The 21,890-nt window shown below is 31.2% G+C and overlaps 2 protein-coding genes across 2 annotated transcripts in view; one reads left to right on the top strand and one right to left on the bottom strand.

The window, feature by feature from the left end:
- The window catches only part of LOC106062541 (uncharacterized), a 262,239-nt gene that overhangs the window by 99,537 nt on the left and 140,812 nt on the right, over positions 1–21,890 (bottom strand). The window lies entirely within an intron of this gene.
- LOC106051146 (uncharacterized) lies at positions 2,098–9,924 on the top strand. The gene is made up of 9 exons (XM_056010835.1): positions 2,098–2,283; positions 2,456–2,752; positions 3,136–3,405; positions 3,534–3,827; positions 4,320–4,430; positions 4,550–4,589; positions 4,710–4,738; positions 6,106–6,213; positions 9,292–9,924. Exons 2-9 carry the CDS (start codon positions 2,518–2,520, stop codon positions 9,342–9,344), a joined length of 1,140 nt encoding a protein of 379 aa, XP_055866810.1. The 5' UTR covers positions 2,098–2,283; positions 2,456–2,517; the 3' UTR covers positions 9,345–9,924.

Below are 21,890 nucleotides of genomic sequence, written 5' to 3'. Positions count from 1 at the left end.
AGGTATTTTTTCGGTTTTAGATTGTGTTACTGGTTTACCATGAATAAGATAAGTGGAATTAATTTGTTGTAGTTTTTTGTTACTCTTAATAACTGACATTTTTCTGGGTGGAAAGACATGCTCCAATTTAATTCCCATTAATTTAATTTATCTAATTATTTTTGTAAAATTTCAGTATCTTGTGTTGTATTTATTGTTCTATAAATTAGGCAATCGTCTGCAAATATTCTGACTTTTGTTCCTGAACTAATTTAATTTGCTAAATAATTTCTGTAAATTAAAAATAGTAGTGGACCTAGTGCTGAGGTACACCTGAGTTTACTGTTATTGGTGTTGATTTAGAGCCATTTATTATTTTAGTTTGTTCTTTCCCTATCAGAAAATTATTGATCCACTGATGCAGTGGACCATTAATGCCAAAATATTTTATTTTTGAAGCAAACTATGGTGGTGAACTTTGTCAAAAGCCTTAGAAAAATCTAGTAAGAAAGCATCTATTTGTTTACTATTATCTAAACCTTTTGAAAAATGATCAATTAATCCTATTAGTTTTGTTTCACATGATCTATATTTCATAAAGTTAAGTTGGTATGGTATAAGTACATTATGTTTGTCTAAGTGGTTAATGATGTTGCTATTTTATATGTGTTCTAGGATTTTACATAAGATGCTGGTAAGTGAAACTGCTCTGTAGTTTCCTGTGTCAGATTTTTCTCCTTTTTTAAATAGGGGGGGGGGTGACATTAGCTTCTTTCCAGTCCCTTGGTACTCTGCCTGGTTAAAAGATGCCTGAAAAAGCATCTGGAACACTGGTGATAGCTTATTGCTTAGTTCTTTGAGTAATCTAGCTGGAATACTATCAGGACTAGATGCTTTATTCGGTTTTATATTCACTAATAGTTTTTGGATTCCCTTTTCTTGTACTTCTCTATATCCTATGTTGGCTACTTGGTTCAAATTAAGTAATATGTCTTTGTCTCCTGGGGTTGAGAAAGCTGATGCAAGTATTTGTTAAAATGTTAGCTTTACTTTTATTAATAGTCTAGTGTTAGATATAGATGCCCATATAAGGATGTTATCAATAAATAATTGCTTAATTATGCATTGCCTACTGTCTGATTTAGTTACTAAGTACGTTCAATATTTCGATACCAGGTATAAGCTAAATATTTTTTTAATTAATTTTTTTTTTGTAAATTTTATTATATTTTAAGTTGCATAAAACAGATATTGTATTGTATTAATGACTTGTTTCTTTGTTGTACTACTTTATGTCGCGTATGTCTACTTTAGTAGGTACGGGACTACAGATATTAGAGTTTACTAATTAATACCTTGATCAGCAGACAGTATTTATTTGATTATAAAATAAAATGACAGTTTACTGGCAATTCCAGTCATCAATGAGATGACATGAAATAGTTCACATAATTATACAACATAATCCAAAAAGAATTTCATCAAACACTAAGCTAGCAATACATTCAACTTATATATATATATATAATAGGACCCCTCTGTCTTTCTTAAAATACATGGCGTCTACTAAATTCTGACCATGTGGTCAAGTCTCAAAACGAGATTTTCTTCCCATAATTCATAACTCTCCCGTGCAATATCATAAGCAAGTATACCCGTGCCTCACAACTATATTCATGTCACACTACAACTAAATAATGATGTGACAGGCTAACTTTGATAAGATGTAACAAACACCATGAAAAGAGTATGTCCCCTACAGGGTACACTAAATTTTATTTAAATTGTTGGGGGCGACACGGTTTACAAGAAAGAGGGAAATTAGGTAACTGTTTTATTTAATCTAAAGAAAGAGACATCGGTTAATTATAGTACAAACCACCCTACTTAACAATTAGTGGATAAACATTGTTGTAAATGGCATTGCAGATACAGTTTTTTATATACCTGCCACTTTTTGGATTTACGTTATTTAGATATAACATAAAGTCCAAATATTATACTATAGATACTAAAAGAACATACTTTACTATGTTATCTAAAAGAAATTCTCTATTTCTTAAAATAAATAACTTTTCTTCATTTTAGATTACATGTTTTTACAAATACATTAGGTGCATGGACAAGTATCATACAGTCACTTCCATTATTCAGACACCGTGGAGTATTATCAGTCAAACTGTACCTGGACATCAGCAATACACAACTTTCAAGCTGGAAACTATACAATAGACGTTTCTTTTTACCCCAATGTAACGAGTATACAAAGCTTTGTTTCTACTTTAGCAACATCATTGCTATTATGTAAGTATCTGTCAATCTCTTTGAAATTCTTTCGATAGAGAGAGAGAGAGAGAGAGAGAGAGATTATTTTTAATTGTGTACAGTGTAACAATAGATAATTATATTTTTTAAATTGATTTTTCATGATTTTCTGTTATTAATGTACCAATTATTGTTTCTTTTTAAATATCAGTACCACCAAAGACGTCACCATTGTTACAGATTAAAAACAATACTGTACTTGTTGGTTATGAAATGTTGGAAAATAAAGTCTATTCCCTAGAGTGTAGAGCACTTGGAGGGATGCCTCCGGTAAGCAACATTACAGTCTCATGTGGAAACATCACTGCATCCACTCAATCTGGAAAAATCTTTACGTCTCCTGTAACATTTACAAGAAATATGACTGGACAGCATTGCACATGTAAAGCTCACCATGTTACCGGTTATTATGATAACAATACAAGCACTTTACTGCAAAATATTTTATGTAAGTAGTTTTATGCTTTTTTAAAAGATAAAGTAGTGACATTTTAAACAAGTATACTGTAATTTCAGATTCATGAATTATAAAAAAGACACATCTTACCACCTTTATTTTATTATATCCCTTGTATCTGTTGAATTATAGTATAGATAAGATAACAAATCCAGACATATAAACCAATTATATGTACCTGGTGTACAAAATAAGGAAATATTTAAATTTCTTAGTTTTTAACAAGTAGTACAAAGTTTTTATTTTCTTAATTATTTTTAAATTTCATATTGTATTCAAGTGTAAAAAAAAAAGCAGATACTCTTGCTTAACTCTTATTTTTTGGGTTACATAACTCTAATAAATCGTATAACTAAACTTTTAATCTGTTTCAGTTCAACCTTCCATTGTGAGTTTTTACATTTTTAATACAATAATAGAAAATGGAAGCTTTGCGCAATTTCTGTGTGAAACTGACGGCAATCCAGCGCCTAACATATATTTATTTAAAAGAAAGGAAATAAAAGCTCAAAACTCTAGTGGATATTTTCTATTTTATAATAAATCAATGTCTTGTAAAGATGCAGGTAATTATCTATGTCTAGCCAACAATGAAAGAGATTTTAACAGCGTGGAAACAAAGGAAGTTACTCTGTATGTTAAATGTAAGTACACAAAATACATATTTTTTTTAAGAAAACAATAAACTTGATATTTGGATTAACTTGGTTTAGAAATAAATATAAAAATAATGGATAAACTATAAAATAATAAATGTAATGTTACTTTATAGGTCCTTTGCAACTTACATCCGAAGAAAACGTTAAGAATTTCAGCCTACAAACTGGACAAATACTTTCTTATAATTTTACTGTATATGGATATCCTGAACCAGACAAATTTACTATTTTGAAATCTGGTCAAGTAACTAATAATATAATAGTTACAGCGTCATTACTCGAACCACCATATACAACTGTACATCTGGAGCTGGCAAGACTAAAGTCTGAGGACTTTGGAAGTTATTCACTTGTTATCTTTCAGAACGGATTAGAGAGGCTGTTTTTGAACTTTGTTATAACAGAAGGTATTTGTTTATTTATTTTTTAAATTCAAACTTAGCGTAGTTGTAGCATAAAAAAGCGTAATAGCTTGACAGTTTACTAATAATGATATGATAAAGTAGAGGGGTGGAAATATAATGCAAGTTTTAAGACTTCCTTAGATTTAGATCATCCCGCACCGTTCGGCGCTTTGGGTGGCAAGTTGTCTTACACAAGATATGTTTTAAGACTGAATATAAATTACGTAAAAAAAAGTTTTATTGATAGATATTAAAAAATGTGTTTTATTTAAATACATTGACATAAATTTCGGTTCCTCAAATGATAATTAATATACGCTAGAGAGGTTCATTTTGTTTACTATAAAATGCCTTAGTTTTTTAAATTATTTAATTAAAATATAAATTAGTTTATGCCTAAATCTATAAAAATTTAATAAATATTATGCGTTTTAATGAAGCTTTTTTTTCTCTGCTATATTTTACTTACCATTTAATTTTAAATTTGTTTTACAGAAAATAATCTTGAGACCAACATTAATATTGCTGCTGCTGTTGGAGGAAGCATTGCTGCTTTTGTTTTGCTAATAATCTTTACAATTGCATTTGTTGTTTTTAGAAAATATGGTAAGATTCAAATAAATATTCGAACATTTAAATAAATTTAAATACTATTGGAACTTTTTTTCTATGACTGTTTAAGTTATTCATCATATTTAATAAATGAATGTGTTCATTTTTTTTAGAAATAACATGTAAGAAAAAACAAATAGAACATTCAGCAAAGTAAGGAAATTTTAATATTTATACTTGTTTTGAAATTTGTAAGCTTCATAAATTGCAATGATTTATAATGTTCGCAAAAAAAAATGTATTTTTATATTTTGTTAATTTTTTTTTCTTCAGAGAAACACATACGTATTCAGAACTTTCAAGTACGTATAATTTAAACAGAATCTGCTAATAAAAATATTTGATGATATTTAGTTATTCGTACATATTGTAGAACATAATGTTTGTTTAAAATTTAATATTCATTTTTTTAAATAAATAAAACCTAACCCTAAAACTATTATTTTAAAATTTACTATAATCATTTCCAGGAAGTGATAATCAAATACATCTGACGTTAAAACTTTCCCATACCAATCTTGCAATAATCTGCTGTCTCTAAGTTCAAAAATGTATTAAAATTATATGTTTTGTAGAATGATTATGTGAGCACACAATATATCTACAAGAATCTAACTAGTGGACATCAGAAACAAACTAGAAAAATATTTTATAATTTAATTTCTTAATAGAATATATTGTGCAGCATACAAAGTTCTTTTGGAAAAGGCAATGTCTTTAGCTTCTAAATTGAAAGCTAACCGTTTTGATTTTGAATATTAAATTTATACGCCAAGTTTTTCAATAAAAAATAGACCAATTTTAAACTATTTACTATTTAAAGAAAAAAGAAAGAATAGATTCATTTCATTTGAGTATCACACGTAGTTCACTTATATTCGTGAATGAATTTAGACATTAAACAAAATAGATTACTAAATTGCAAGTACATTCATACGAATGTAATTAGATCTGGATGATGAAATAATTAGTTTGCATACCACTGCGTTGCAGCTTGGCTACGTTGTCATATCGACCATTGTTTTTTCGCCTGGTCAATACACTTCCTTATATCGTTAAATTTCTCTCTCAATAAAAAAAATGTGGCCCCCGATGCTGCCTTTATATATGTTTTACGTATCTGTCATACAATTTTAAAGCACACATTTCTATTTGTGTATGTTCATTACATTTGACATTTGCTAAAGTGCTATTTATTAGTAGTAGTAAATCAGTGAAAATATTATGGATCGTGACCTTTTTGAAGGAGAACTTCTTTTAGATGCTATGAATTAGATATGGTCATTTTACAATCATTTGGTTCTAAGTTCAGCCAGAAAATAGATTATCAGATCATTTTTTTTAAACTGCATTACTTAGTCTAGGCTGAGAGAAAAACATTTCTTTATTTAAATCATATTATTTAGAAAAAAATAGGAATAAAAATTATGTATTTACTATAAATAAAACAAAGTGAGCCGAGTAAACAGTACAATGATATCAGCAACATTGTTACCAAGCACACTACTATTTTGTATTTTCGGATGTAACAAAGTGGTTGTTAATAGTTTGTAATAAATAAATTATGACATTTGTAAAGGACATATCTTTAGCTTTTTACTAACCAAAATAGATCAGACATTAATTTTATTTTTGGTGATAATTTTATTTTTTATTTTTTTGTTTCTAGTATCACAACAGCAACTGGACCTACATAATTATGAAGCACCGATCATCAACACGAACCTGCATAGAACTGAGTCAATGGAAACATATTCAAACTACATGAACGTAAAAGGTTAACTAACATACACATTCACATACAAACAAAACTAGTTGTTTTTTTTTCTATTATTTATCTATCTATCTTTTAAAAATGTATATTGCTTTTTTAAAATACGATTCGTTTTCTAAATAAATATTTAATAAATATTTAATTATTTAGTACTTGAAATAGCACTTAGTACAGGGTAAAAATACATGGACCCACAAATGGTACCATGCATCATGTCTCCATATGAATACACCTGTGTATTATGCCTTAGGCAACAAAGACGCATCATGGCACTGTGTACCGTGTGGGTTACCTCAGTTTACATCAGGACTGTTTGATTCCTTTGATGCGGACACTTCTAATTCAAACAACATCCTAAACACCATCCCAAACAAAACTCATCAACCACTAGCCAGATCCACTCCTGTTAAACCTAAATCTACTAAAATTAATACAACAGCCTCACTAAACAAACCTACTAAAGAAGTAATACCAAAATACCTTAAAACCCTAGTAATAAATTTTCGAAGCATTAGGAACAAAACAGCAGACTTAGAAATTTTATTAGAATGTGAGAAACCAGAGTTAATTGCAGGAACAGAAACTTGGCTACATCCTGAAATTTATAATGCAGAAATTTTCAATAGTAATTATGAAATTTTTAGAAAAGATAGGACTGATAATCATGGAGGAGTTCTTTTAGCAATAAAAAAACACTCTTATAGCAGAAGAAATTACCTTACCTAACTCAAAAAATATAGAATCAGCATTCTGTAAAATTAATACCACCTCAACATCCCTAATAATAGACAGCATTTACAGACCACCAAATTCTAGTTTAGAATACATGCAGGAACTATGTAATCAGATTACTACACTTAAAGAGACAAATAAAAATGCAGTTTTTTGGATTATGGGTGATTTCAACCTACCTGATATAAATTGGAAAACACTAACCATAGATAAACACCAAAACCTTAAGGACATAAAGTTATGGGTATCTGAACTGCCTAGGACTAATAGACGTCATTTGAGCTACCAGTGAGCTGGACTAAGGACCTGGCGGAACTAATGCAAGACTACAAATGACTTGATAGCTGCAGTTTTTTATAAAAGGGTTGTGTTTTAAGGATTAGCCTAAAATATGTTTTAGCCCGTGAACTAGTGTAACTGTTACAATATAATTTCACTGCCCGCTCTTTTTCTTTGCCTTCCCTCTCTCTGGAACCCTAATTTTTTGTACCTAAGCATGGGTTTGAGTAGTAATGTAAAACTCATACTTATTCTTCGTAATCAAAGACATTGCCATTTTCCGTCAACTAGGAAAATGAAGAAATTTAAAAGTAAATTCAACATACAAAAACAAAACAAAATATTTTTTGAAACATCAGTAGGAGGTAACACTCAAATAAAATCCAATAACACTGTCAAAAGGCTGAACAATCAATATAACTTAGTCGACGCTGATAGTGAATATCGAACAAAAAGTTTAATATTAACGAAAGGAACCGTCGAATGTTAGATAACTCTCTACGTTTATTAAAGGCTTCCTATCTCTAAGGCGTCCAAGAAGTAGTCTGTTTACATCGGCTGATATTCGTTCTACCTAAAACCTAGTCTTCTTTTTACTAGTCACGTCATTGTCACTAAGTCAAAACTTCTCCTATATCTAAAACAAATAATTTATTCCTAATTGTGCCATAACACTTTATACTGTTTTTATGAAAACAAAAAGTTAAAAAAAATATAAATAAATAAAAATTTAAATATCTAATGCTTGCAATCTTAAATGGTATGAAATAATTTTGATGTAAATCTCTGGTTTTAAACGAAGTTCGGTCATATGGTATATTTTCTTAGAGTTTCATACACTGACCTCTAACTTTAACACTTGGAGCTAGGGACACTGATGCAAATGTACGACACTATTTCCTTGGGAACTCTTCATATTTAACTTTCATTGATTCATTCTAGGATTTTTTCAAAAAATCCTTAGAAACATACTTTCTTGAGAACTAGTCCGACATCTGATCGCTTTGGGGACGCTTAGCTAGAGATTCATCCATTCATCCCAACGCGCCAAAATATCATATAAGAATGAAGTAAATTATCTCTCTCAATGTTAATGGTATTTTAAATATTTTCGATTTGCAATAATGATCTAATTATCCTGTAAGCTTGGCGTCAAAGTCACATTTAGCAAGGTCACACGTGCTAAGTAATCGCCATGGTTTTGATCATTTTATGTATTATATTGGAGACCTATTTCCTATTCCTAGCACTAACAGGGTTCTTCTTGACTGACCCATCTGTATAACAATAGATAACACTTATTTGTAGGACTTAATTGTATTGTAACTCAAATGTTTTAGTTTGGCGGGTGAAATATGCCTTGCTATGGCTCTATCAGAGTACTTTTAATGGAAGAGTTGGGTATTTTATATAAAGGTAAGGTACCTATACTTCTTTATTTAGCTCGATTGTTGGAAAGTCCAGCTTTTATGGTTAAATAAACTGCTGAATGTAAAATACAGATCATATTTTGATGCGATTTCGTTCTTCCATCAAAATAATTACAAACTTTGACATTGGGCTTTATTATAAATGAAAGTATGATGTTTTTATAAAGATGTATTAGAAAAAAAAAACAATAAAATCATTTTGGACAAAAAATAATTAATAGTAAATATTATTAAAGATTCTTTAACTGTAACAATTTATTAAGGGACGTGTAATGTATATGTATTTAACAAGGTGTGGTCAAAAAGAAAATAACTTATCTTGCTTTTGGAAAATTTAGCTATCCATGAAAAAAAGAATGCTAGTCTTTAAATAAAGCTTCCATGGTACTAAAGTTTGAGAGAACATTGATATGTAGACTTTTTTTTTTGCAGCGTCATTTCACATGCGTTTCTATTCTTTCTTTTTCTATTTTTTTTTTGTGATTATTGACTTTTTATATGTAAAAATTAACATAACGGTTAGAGTCTGGAATTGCAAAAAAACACAATTGATATGTTCAACGACAAAAAATTTGGCTGCTTTAGGTAAAAAAAAATCATTTCAATCCTAAAACTACCTTATTATTTTTTTTTTTTGCAGGACAAGACAATGGCGTTTCTCAATATGAAGAAATTGATAACATCAAATCTTAAGATCTCAGGATTTTATATATTTAGTACAAAACTGTTTTAGATAAATACAGTTTTACTACATCAAATTATTGGTGTAAAAACTATACTCTTAAGCGAACAATTGTTTTATGTGTATCTATTTATATACTATACTCTAAAACGTGTAATTAGTGTATGCATTGTTATAAACCTGGTGGTGACACAGATGGGGGTTATAGTGTGTGTAGTGTATAGTCAGCAGACGGAAAACGCCCAAGGCCAGCACTAGATAAGCGGTCAACCCTGACGCTCCGAGACCGTCAACTGCAGTTCTGGCGAAGTGTCAAGAAAAATAAAATGTGAATAGTACTCAGACCAGTCACGTCAAATATAGTCGGGTGATCACACAGAAGGATAGAGCCATGTTCTGTCCGGTTCTAGAAGGCTATTTTTGGACAGTATATAAAGAGCATAGGACTCGGAGTCGAGTCAGTCAAAAGTTTTGACTCAAAACTTCCCGATCTTCGAGTCAGTTAAGACACGACAAAGCTCAACAAGGTAGAGCAAAGTCAGTAGAGTTCTTACTACAGTACAGAGTTGATAAGGTGGTTAAGATATCCAGAACATTGTACAGTTAGCGTTGCATATTGCCATTACTACAGTATTGGCTTTCATTTATTGTACATTAAAATTTTACATTAATTTGGAGACCTACGTTTTTAAGTTATTTTGAGTTGGTGGTGTCGTGTGGTGCGGATGCAGAGAGCCTGAATAGTGAGATTTGTTACAATATATGTATGTATGTATGTATGTATGTGTGTATGTATGTATGTATGTATGCATGCATAGAGGGACTTCTTGTTTTACAGTTTTGTTGTATAGGTCACGTATCCTGTCAGCTGGATGAACGTATGCCAAAAACAGTCTATTACTCTATTTCAATGAACTGAAAGGTCGCCTCTGTAACAGAAACTCTTTCTATACTAGCTTAGAGTCAAACACATTGTTACGATCTCTCCTCCTAATCATGAGTTCTGTAAACACTGCTAAACACACAACACAACACATCAACACATCAAGAACATGACAACAAGGCTCCAAATAATCTGGTACTTTAAGGTCAAATCAAACAGCCAATACGACACAATTGGCAAAACAATCAACTGCTACAACGTTAGACCGTATATCACTGTACTAAACTCATAACTCTACTGTCTCTTCCTGGACTCGTACGTTTCACCGGAGGACTGTACCAGGACCGACTTCATGGCTGACTAACAGTCCCGGTCTCAACGCTCTCCGGTCTTGAACTGTCGCTTTCCTCCACACTGTGTCTCTGGTCTGCGCAGGCTTATGATCAGATGACCATAACACGGGCGCTATTCACGTGCAACGTTCATGCCAGTACTGTCCCTTGCCTTTCAATATAGCACGCCAAACTGTATTACTGGCCTGTGTCACATATGTCAGCTGATCACACACAGTTAACTTTTTTTGCGTTGCGAATAGGGTTATAACAATATTTTATCAGACATAGAAAAAAGAACATGGTTGCATGCGACTTTTAAAAAAGTATGTAGGTCGCAGCTGGGTCTGCTTAGCTACATGAAATACTTCAACCGCCATTAATCCTCTGACTATAAGACACGCCTTAATTTAATAATGTATTGAGTTTGGGTGTATTTTTACTAATTATTTACTGATAACACTTTTAATACAAGAGTTGGAATATTCCATACACTTTTATATTTACATCTCTAACATATATTTCAACCCTCTTAATCCTCTAATGATAAAGATATTAAAATGATGTTTCTCTCTTTTTTTTCATTATTCCATATATTATAGGCCCTCCATGGACTAGAAAATACATGTTAGTAAGACTATTCTAATTTGAACGTCTATAGTCTATTGACTTAGATTTGTCTAGAAATACACTAAAGTTTTGCATTGTAATATTTTATTTTAATCAAAATTATTGAAACATAAATCCAACCTTAACAATTAATTTTAGATTTACATAATTTAATGCTCCGACATTTATGTACGAAAATGAATTTGATGAAACCATCTTTTGAACACTAAGATCAAAATTTCAAATCGATCTGGGTGCAAACTTTTATTTTATTACAAAATACACGTATTACTCTGTAACCAAAATATTTAACATTATTTGATATGTATTGAAGCTAAGACGTTAAACAAAAAGCCAAAATAAATATGGCAAAAAAGTGTGTGCTTCAATTTTCCTAAATTTTATGCTTTGACTGCTTTATTCTAAACGTGAGAAGTTACACTTCCAAGGCTCTCTTGAAAACCAACAATAGGTTATTGGTTTTACGCAAAAGCTGCAAATGGAAGGCAATTGAATTTGAGAAATGGGACTTAATAGGTATAAAAAGATTAATTATTGAATACTTCCCATCAACATAAAAAAGTTTGTTACCTTTTTTGTTGGATTTTTTTAAATGTTTGTTATAAAAAAAAAAAATAAAAGGAATTTAATTTCTACAAACAAAGTAACATTTTTAGTAGCATTTTCAGCAATAATTTTTTATCTTTAAAGTAATATTTTTTATTGCATGTTTTATCCATACAATTAAATCAAAATATTGAATGCAAGTACAGTTAATTCACATCACTATCATAATACATGTAGAGTGATTAGAGCTAGCGACACATCAACAAGAAACGTTTATGAAAGTTACTTAATATTTTTTTTTTACCAAGACAGCACTATGATATATAGTTATTAACGTATACGATGATTTCATGCATACAAGTTTCATGTGATGTTTGCTGAATCCCTGTGCAACTAATCGAATGCGCTCTAATACATCTTCGCAAGTACACCAGACAATAAGTAAACATTTCAATAAGCTTGACTGACTGAATCATCTAAATACAGATATCCAATGCCACCCTGTGACAATCGTGGCTATTTGTGGCCGTTTTATGAAGACTAGGTAGTTTTTAATTTGACCCATACTTGTACAAATGTAACACTAAAATGCACAGATCTAAAGTCCAGGCAACTGATGTAATTAATAGATTTATATACCGATTTATTATACAAAATGAAAATTAGTAGTATTTAATAAAGCGCTGACATATTAATCATGAGCAAATATGTACATCTATCATCATAAGATTTTGTGACTAATTGGCCAGAGTGTCATTAACCCTATGTGTTTAAATTCATCCGAGGCAGGTGCTTCCGTGGGAGACTGGTGTGCTTGTGCTGTGGCTTTTTTCAGGAATAGGTTAAAGCCGTGGGCAGTCTAAGCGTGTGTAGAGGAAGTGGAATAATGTGATGAATTTTGTGTCAAAATACTTATTTTTCTAGTTGCCTTTTCCAGGCATTATCTCAATCTTAGATTTTTCAATTGTGTTAATAACTCTGGGCCTTTTGTCTTTTTTTTACAGTTTTGCAAGGCGAAGTTTTATACAGTTTTATTTTAAATAGTTATTAACTGAAATATGAGCTCATTGTTTAAATATCCTTTGATAAAGGCATTTTTTATCCAGGGACGATAACTTTTTTGGGAAAATCACTTACCAACATAATGGCGACTTTTTGAGCTTGTGTTTGATACACCAATGTCATTGTGCTGAGGTATTTTATAACAGAATATTGAGGTTTTGATTTATCTTGTAAATACGAAATAATATTTAAGCTAAATATCTTAATAATAACATTTGTCATTTTTTTCATTAACAGTGATGTCATTAATTGTTATCCCTAACATTATTTGTCTTTTTGTTCTTCACAATTTGCTAATTTCATCTTCAAATACCTGCGCAGCAGAATGTCAAAAAATTCGTCACAGTCTAAAGAAGAAGAAAAAAAAACTTTATCTTATGCTAACAGAGTTTTTGATTGGCTCAAAATGAGAAACGATATGTTTCTTTTACAACGAAAATCAATATCTACAAAACAGTGTTTCTCACCTTAATTTAATATAGCTCAGCAGCCTTTGTTCTCTATAATAGAGTCTAGGGCTACTCGAATGATTGCTCTATAATGACATACGGCTGCAAGACTTCATCTTCAATAACCATTTTCATGCTTGAAGTGATATTTTTTTAAGTATTTTAATTGTTGAAAGGAAAATAAATAGTTCTAAGAATGGGGGAATGAGAGGTTCAAACACAAAAGTATGTGTATTACTCAAGAGTTGAAGATGATTGACTAAGAATATCATTTCCCAGTCAAGTTTATTGTAGTTTCAGTAACGGAAGCAATTATACAATGATATGTAGCTTTTTGTGAAAAAAGTCATATTCTTACTTATTGCGTTAAAATATTAAAACAATATCCACTTGCAACCTTGATCGGTCAATGTATCTAGTATTTTGGAATACTGCATATCTCTTTATGTAGTTTACAGCAATAATATCTGCCGAGAAAGTAACAATAATATAGTTTCCATAATAATAATTATAATAACACCAAACATTTGTATTAACCAATGCTTAATGTTATCACTTTTTATTACTATTAGTGGCGCCTTCAGAAACTCTAAAAGTTGATAATGTCCAGATAGATTCGATGTTCCTTTGACAAGTACACATTATATAGAATGGTGTGTTTCTAACTTGAGCGCTCATGTACTCGCTCTTGGTATAGATTTGATCATACTGCAATCACAAGACGAATGTATTAATTATACCTTCACGTATTCAAATACCGTGGATTTTCCAATTTACTTAGATCTTTCCTACTTTGAGCTAGAAGGATGTGGAAGAGTAAAATCAGAAAGGTATTACTTGGGCAGTAGGTTAGTTTTATGTAGCAAATAGCTTTTAAAAAAAGAAAAGATAAATTCTTAAAATTTCTAATTGTCAGCTAGTACTTAAGATAAATCCATTTACATTTATATTTAACTTCATTTTATTTATTTATTTTTCAAATGTTAAAATTTAAACATTAATTTATTTTTTAAAGATGCCATAAAAATATTTTTTATATCACATTTTATTCTTTTTTTTTCATAAACTGCTGATGGCTAGATTTATCTTCTAGAATAACAAGCTTAGCTTTGATTCTTGCAACAGGTATAACGTCTTTAATTTTTTTTTTGTTGTACAATCTAATTTGTCAAATTATATTTTTACAAATTTCAAAGAAGTTTCTTATTTATTAAACATTTGTAGCTCTTGATAAAATAATTTCACAGCTCTTTCTTAGATTTTAAGTTGCTTTACATAATCGTTGAAATTATACTTTTTAGCGGCCCCCGTAAGGGGAAAAAGCCGCTATTAGGTTTGTGCAAAATGTCCGTCTGTCCGTCTGTCACACTCAGATCTCGAAAACTAGAAGAGATATGAAAAATATTATTTCATCATTAAATCCGGCTTGAAAAGTTTAGGTGCAACGGCTACTTTTGGTTTTCTAAAAGCAAACCGTTTAATTTATAAAATTAATTATGCAAGCGATTTTTTCATAAAAATACACCAATTCTAAAACAATTACGTAAATGTAAGGGAGGCAATGTTACAATATGCTAACAAAGATGGACAATTTTTGTGTATTTTCAGTATCACTAAGTCAAATATATTTTTAAAATGTACAGGAAATGTTTACAACAAATACAAATAATAGTTAAAGACGTTTTTTCTGGTCAACTAGCTGCTAAAATTAAAAGAAAACATTTCTGTTTGTTTATAGAGGCTAATAATGCACTTTGTATGTAAATATCACGCACATTTTTTTTAAATGGACTTTTTATGCAGCGATTTTCGTGCAGTAGCGTAACGTCGCAACATGATCAGGTGCTAAACCAATTCCTTAAACTTTTTTTAAAAATCAGATTTTATTTATTTTTTGTTTAGTGCCCCCATCCGAATAAAAGAAGCTTATTTTTGTGCGTTTTGTCTGTTGGTCGGTCTGTCCGTCACGATTAGATTTAAAAAACTAGAACTCTAAAAGCTATTGAAAATCTGATTTACCCTTTAATGTTCCTCCCATAACATCTCAATAGTTTTAAGTATCTAAAATTGATTGTTCCGGATTTTTTTTTGCAAAACTAATCAACGCCAACAAATGTTTGTTTGCTCTTCTAACTTATATTGCATTCAATTTCCATGCTTAAACGTTGCAAAAACACATTATCAATAATATGTTGTTCCGTTTTTTATGTAAATAGCATATTAATGCTAAATCATAATCTCTATACTGACTTATATTTCATTAAGTGTAAAAATGTTCCGGATATTGTTTTATAAAACATGAATTATGCCTAATGATTGTTTGAAATCGCATAAGGCTTTTAAAAAAAGTAATTTACTAGAATTGATTACTGAAAATTACTTTTTAGACATTTAATTTTCTTGTAAAACATAACATAGAAGTTTTGTAATCGATAAAGAAAGTTCCGGATTTTGTTTCTTACAAATCGTCGCCAGAAATTTCCGAATTTATTTAAAAATCTACTAACGCCAAATAATTGTTTGAACTCCCTCTTCTAATTAATAAACAAATAATCTTCTCATTTACGAAATAATGTTTTTACGGATTTTTATGAAAAATATTTTAACTCACTACTCTCTTACAGTACATTTAACTTTCTACCTAAAACATTAAAAAATCTAATTATCGTTAATATTATGTTCCGATTTTTAAGGAAAACAGAATCCAAACACCAAAGTAAGGTATGAAAATCTTTCCACGTGGCTGTAGTACATCTAATTTTTATACGAGACCATCCAAAAAATTTAATTAACGGTATTACATTTATCTGAAATTCTCTTTTTCTTTTACTATTTATACAAACATCCGGAACAATCTATTATATAAACTTTTCAATTGTGTTCATACCTAAAAATTATTGCGATGTTTTGAAACGTAAAATAAAGGTTAATCAATTTTTAATAACTTTTAGTTGTTTTTTTTATATCAAGATAACGGACAGACAGACTGACAGACAAAACGCAAAAACAATGTGGCTTTGATCCTTTTTAAATAATATCTATTAGAACTCAGTGCACCAATGTCTATGAACCCTCGTTAAATATCTCGTGTAAATAAAGACATTTTTTTTTATGGTACCGGTACTAGCCTATTGTGAGGTAATGGAATTTTTTTTCTTTGACGTCATATGAATGGACTCTTTAAATGTAATGTTAAAAGAACGCACTCGGTGCACCAATGTCTATTAACCCTCGAAAAAATTGCTTGTATTAATGAAAACATATTTTAGTCTAACTAAGCCGTGTGACGTAGTGTTTTTTTTTCCCTTTGACGTCACATGGAATGAATTCTTTAAATGAAATGCTAAAAGAACGCACTCGGTGCACCAATGTCTATGAACACTCGAGAAATGGCTCGTGTTGATAAAGGTGATTTTTAGTCTAGCTAGGCCTTGTGACGTAGTGTTTTTTTTTCCTTTGACGTCATATGGATTGAATTCTTTAAATGAAATGCTAAAAGAACGCACTCGGTGCACCAAAGTCTATGAACACTCGATAAAAGGCTCGTAATGATGAAGGCGATTTTTATTCTAGCTAGGCCGTGTGACGTAGTGTTTTTTTTCCTTTGACGTCATATGGAATGAATTCTTTAAATGAAATGCTTAAAGAACGCACTCGGTGCACCAATGTCTATGAACACTCGATAAAAGGCTCGTAATGATGAAGGCGATTTTTATTCTAGCTAGGCCGTGTGACGTAGTGTTTTTTTTCCTTTGACGTCATATGGAATGAATTCTTTAAATGAAATGCTTAAAGAACGCACTCGGTGCACCAAAGTCTATGAACACTCGATAAATGGCTCTTATAGATGAAGGCGATTTTTAGTCTAGCTAGGCCGTGTGACGTAGTGTTTTTTTTTTCCCTCTGACGTTATATGGAATTAATTCTTCAAATGAAATGAAAAAAGAACTCGGTATAGTAATGTTTATTAAGCCTCGTTATGTGACTCGCGTTTAAAAAAGGAATGATATCTTGATTTAGATCTAATCTAGATTTTTTAAACTAGATCTAGATTTTTATTACAGTATATCTAGATCTGGATTTATATTCTAATTAAAATTATTTTAGAGTCTAGATCTAGAATTTCTAGATCTAGTTTAGACTAAAATAGACTAGATTAAGATGTAGAATTTCAATTTCTAAACTTAAAGTGTAAAAAAAAAGTGTAGATTTTCATTTCCAAACGTTTTGATCAATATTGTAATGTTTTAATATACTAAAACTAATCTACTATTTTTTTATTAAATTTAAATTTAAATTTACGGCAAATGAATCTTTGAAACATTATTACTTTTGACCATCGGATGGCTGCCTGGTCGTGCGGTTTGCGCCCTGGACTGTCGTTCAGATTTATGGATGGCCCAGGGTTCAAACCCTGCCCGCTCCCATCCCCCGTCGTCCTGCGGGAGGTTTGGACTAGGAATTAATTATTTTCAACTCTGAAGGAACATCCGAAACGTCTAAAACATTTTACATCAAAATTAAATCACCTCTTGAATATTATTTGCGAATATGCAGATCCGACAGGGATCCGACTTCGACGGGGGCCGCCTCTGAGTTTGTGTAACACAAACTCTCTTTGTAATCTTGTTATTTTTTATTTAATTTATGTATTCATATTTGCATTACATATTTGTCTAAATTAATATACCAATAGATCTATGTTTATGTAAATTTATCTTTTTATGTTTGTTAATTCTTTTCTCTTAGAGTCATTGGCGTAGCCAGGATTTTTTTTTGGGGGGAAGGGGTGTTTGGGGGGGTGGAATTTTTCTCTCCCCCCCCCCGACCGCCCCACCCACCGCGAATTTTTTAAAAATATTTATGTATGTGTATGTGTGAGTGTACATAACCTTTATTTACATTCTGACTCGTCATTCTCTCGGAAGACGTTTATTGTGCCCTAGAATAGGTTCTTCCTGGAGTTAGTGGAAAATTGTAGATTCCCCGCCATTACTAGCAAGGGGATCTGGAGGAGCGCTAGGAGCCACCAAGCACTATTTCTGGTATTGAAAGCCAACAAAATGCATATTCTGAGGTATCTGCAGTGCATTTACCTGATGTTAAAAAGTTTTATTTCAAAAACCTAATGTGCTATTCTTACTGACTTAGACCCTCCCGCGCCGCATATAATTTCCTTGATTTAGACCATATCTCTATAAATTACTCCTAAAATCTGTCAGCCATATTTGTTGAGTCACATTTAGCGTTTTTCAATTTCGGCAGATGACTATTCACTGCACTATATTAATGGAGTCCCCACCACTAGTAGATATGTGTAACCTCTCTTGAATACGCTTTTAAGTGACTGTAGTTTGCTTTAGATTTTATATCGAAAAGAGAAGTTTTATCGTCGAAATTATCCGTTGGGGGTTTTAAATTTAAAAATTTCTGGAGTTGTTTTTTTTTTGTAAATTAAAACCCCCATTTAGCTACGGTAATAGAATTTAGTTACTGTTGTTTGCTTTAGAATTTCCACCTCAAAATGCTATGAAAGGGGATCTTAAACTCAAAACCACCTGGAGGGGTTTTAAACTTTAAAAAAAACCCGCTGGAGGGGGGTTTAAACTCAAAACCCCTTGTGCTACGCTCATAGAATTTTGAGTGTGTGATTTGCTTTTTTCATATTGAAGAGGGGGTTTATCGTAAATTTTGGAGGGGGTTTTAAAATCAAAATCTTTCTTAACTGTGCTCTTGGAATTTGGGATTTGTCGTTTGCATTTTTTTGTTTTGTTTTAAAGCAGAGGGTTTTTTTTTGTGAAAACATCTGGTAAGGTGTTTTAAACTCAAACACCCCCGGTAGGGGTTTTAAACTCAATCCCCCTGGTAGGGGGTTTTAAACTCGAACCACCCTGGTAGATTTTTAAACTCAAACCCCCCTGGTAGGGGGTTTTAAAGTCAAAACCCCTTGTTAGGGGATTTTAAAGTCAAAACCCCATTGGTTGTGTCGGAGCAAGTGAAGGTTTAGTATTAAAATCTTACCTAAAATAAACAAAATTAAAGCAAAAAATCAGTCACTAAATTCCGATCATTTCTGAAGGGGGGAGGGGTTGAACCCCCAACCCCCCCCCTGGCTACGCCCATGGTTAGAGTATACTATAATCAAAAAAATATGCTTCAAATATTGTTACTTCTAATGAAATATGAATCGTTTATAACTTTATATAGTTAAGTTCATTGTTTTATATAACATATAATTAAAAAAAAAACAACAACAACATATTTATTGACAAAGCTAAGATTTGCGTACAGTGAGTCGATTTATGTATAGTTTAAAACATTTTTAGCACCCTACTATTCTCTATTCGGCTATGTGCTCATCTTCGATTATAATTCTTTATCTAATAAAACGTACATTCAAATAAAACCACAATTAAATTTATTTTCACTTGTTTTACGTTTAACTGTTTCAAGAAGTGTTGAAGGCAAGACAATCTTTTTTACTACACCGTTGTACAACTAAAAGGTTGTCAACATGTTGAGGTGAAAGAAGATATAAGTGTCAGTAGCAGAAATTGGGGTCAGCTCACTACGCACTAACACTATTGCCCCCATCTGTGTCACCACCAGGTTTATTACAATATGAATTAAACTTACATGTTATAATTATTAGTGTCACATCAGTTGAAGAACCTCTCATTGTGCAATCTGCAAGCAATCATCATGTTCTGGCTTTGATGAAACGCTAGTAATAAAAAAATATGCATTAAAAGTCCAGCTAAAAATAGGATTAAATGATGGGAGGACACTAAGGTATGAACAATTGGTTTAATGCAGTTATGGATGATCCATTGGTTTGTTAGTTCAGACATAGTATAAATCAGGCCTAACAAATGGTGCACGCGCTGTGATGAGAAAGAAGAATGCGTGTCTGTATTAGACTTACTGAAATGTGTTTTGACGCTAACATCGTAAAACATTATAATCGACGATCTGATTTTTTTTCTCTCTTCAAAACATTCCTACATTCTCATTGATTCTACTGTGTCTATCTTGCACTGTGACTGTGACTAGAAAATAAGTATACACTTTTCCTAACACAGGTCTAGTAAACTTTGTTGGAAACTTTTCAAATACATTCACAAAGGACATTTTGTATTCTCTTTTATGGCTTTTAACACAGTGTTGCACATAACAGGTAAAACACTCAATTGGCCTATATGTGTACACTACCAACCAAGGCAATGAAACTGTTGTTTGACACATACTGTCTTCTTTGGTCTAGATGTCTTGCGATCCTTTATTACGTAAAGTAAGAAATATCTTAAATCATTTTAAATAAATGTATATTAAACATATATAACATTTGATATTTTTTCCCTTTTTTCTAATAATTTTTTTTAAGAAAACACACAATATAAATTTTCATTTACGTGTATATTGTGTGTAAGAATATAGATCACACGTTTAAAGTATAAATCTACATGGAATGTTTAACTTCCTGGTTCTTTGTACTATATACGTATAGAAAATTAAGACGTTGAACGCTTAAAGCAACGTATAATTTTCAAAGTAAAATGTTTTCTTTATATTACAACAATACAAATATTACACGAAATTTTTCATGTAATCTTAGTATGAACAATAATTACAACGTTTTTTTAGCGTCCCCCGAAAAGGGAAAAAGACGATATAAGTTTTGTGTTGTTTGTCTGTCTGTCCGTCTGTCCGTCCATTCGTCTTGTTTAGATTTTAGAGACTAGAAGAGAAACTGAAAATCAGACATCCTGACATTTTAGATAATTCAAAGTTCTGATGCGACGGCTACTTTTTTCTTTTTCGAAAGTGAACCATTTAATTTTTAAAATTACATATGCAATAAGACTTAAAACAAAATACACCACTTTTCAATGAAAAACTTCAGGGGAGGTAAGTTTTTTTTATAAAAAAGGTCACATTTCTTCATTAGGAACTCAAGCTTTATTCGTAGATTTGCGGATTTGTAAAAAAAATGCATCTAAGGTCACAATGGAAAAGTGTGAACGGTTCATTTTAAAATATATTTTCTCTTTATTACTAACTCATGAATGGAATGCTGATTCAAATGTTGTTGTTTTTTTTTAAATATTTTTACACGAACTTTGTTTTAATGATAAGTTAAAAAAAACGAACTAACTTTCTAGCGCACAGTTTAGACATATCCTCATTATACACTTGTCAGTGTAAATAAGCCTAAAGAGAGCCACAGGAAATACTGTATTCCTCACTAATCTTCAGACACGAAGACAAGCCATATTATTATTATTATTATGTTAGAAATGAACGAGTAGTCATTCTCTGACGCTGCCAGGGTCGAGTTTCGCTAAAGAGAAACAAAATTCATTGTAGTCCCTTTAACAGTTTCCACTGAGGAATTTTCTGGTGATGTGGCAGGTCTGCAGCAGTACCGCCCTCTGACAGGCAACGAAGATGTTTCTAGGAATGTTAAGGGCTTTGAAGGTGTCTGTGAGGTCAGTTGTTATTATTCCCTCGGTTGATATAACAATGGGGTATATTGTTATTTTGGACAATTTCCATAGACACTCAGTTTTTCTTAAATTATGAGACAGTGGTACGGCGATATCGATAATGCTAGCGGTTTTTTCTTTTTTATCGATGAACAGAAGTTTCGGGGAT

The sequence above is a fragment of the Biomphalaria glabrata genome, chromosome 14, assembly GCF_947242115.1.
Source record: "Biomphalaria glabrata chromosome 14, xgBioGlab47.1, whole genome shotgun sequence".
Classification (NCBI taxonomy): Eukaryota; Metazoa; Mollusca; class Gastropoda; family Planorbidae; genus Biomphalaria; species Biomphalaria glabrata.
This window is presented reverse-complemented; position numbering and strand designations above follow the sequence as displayed.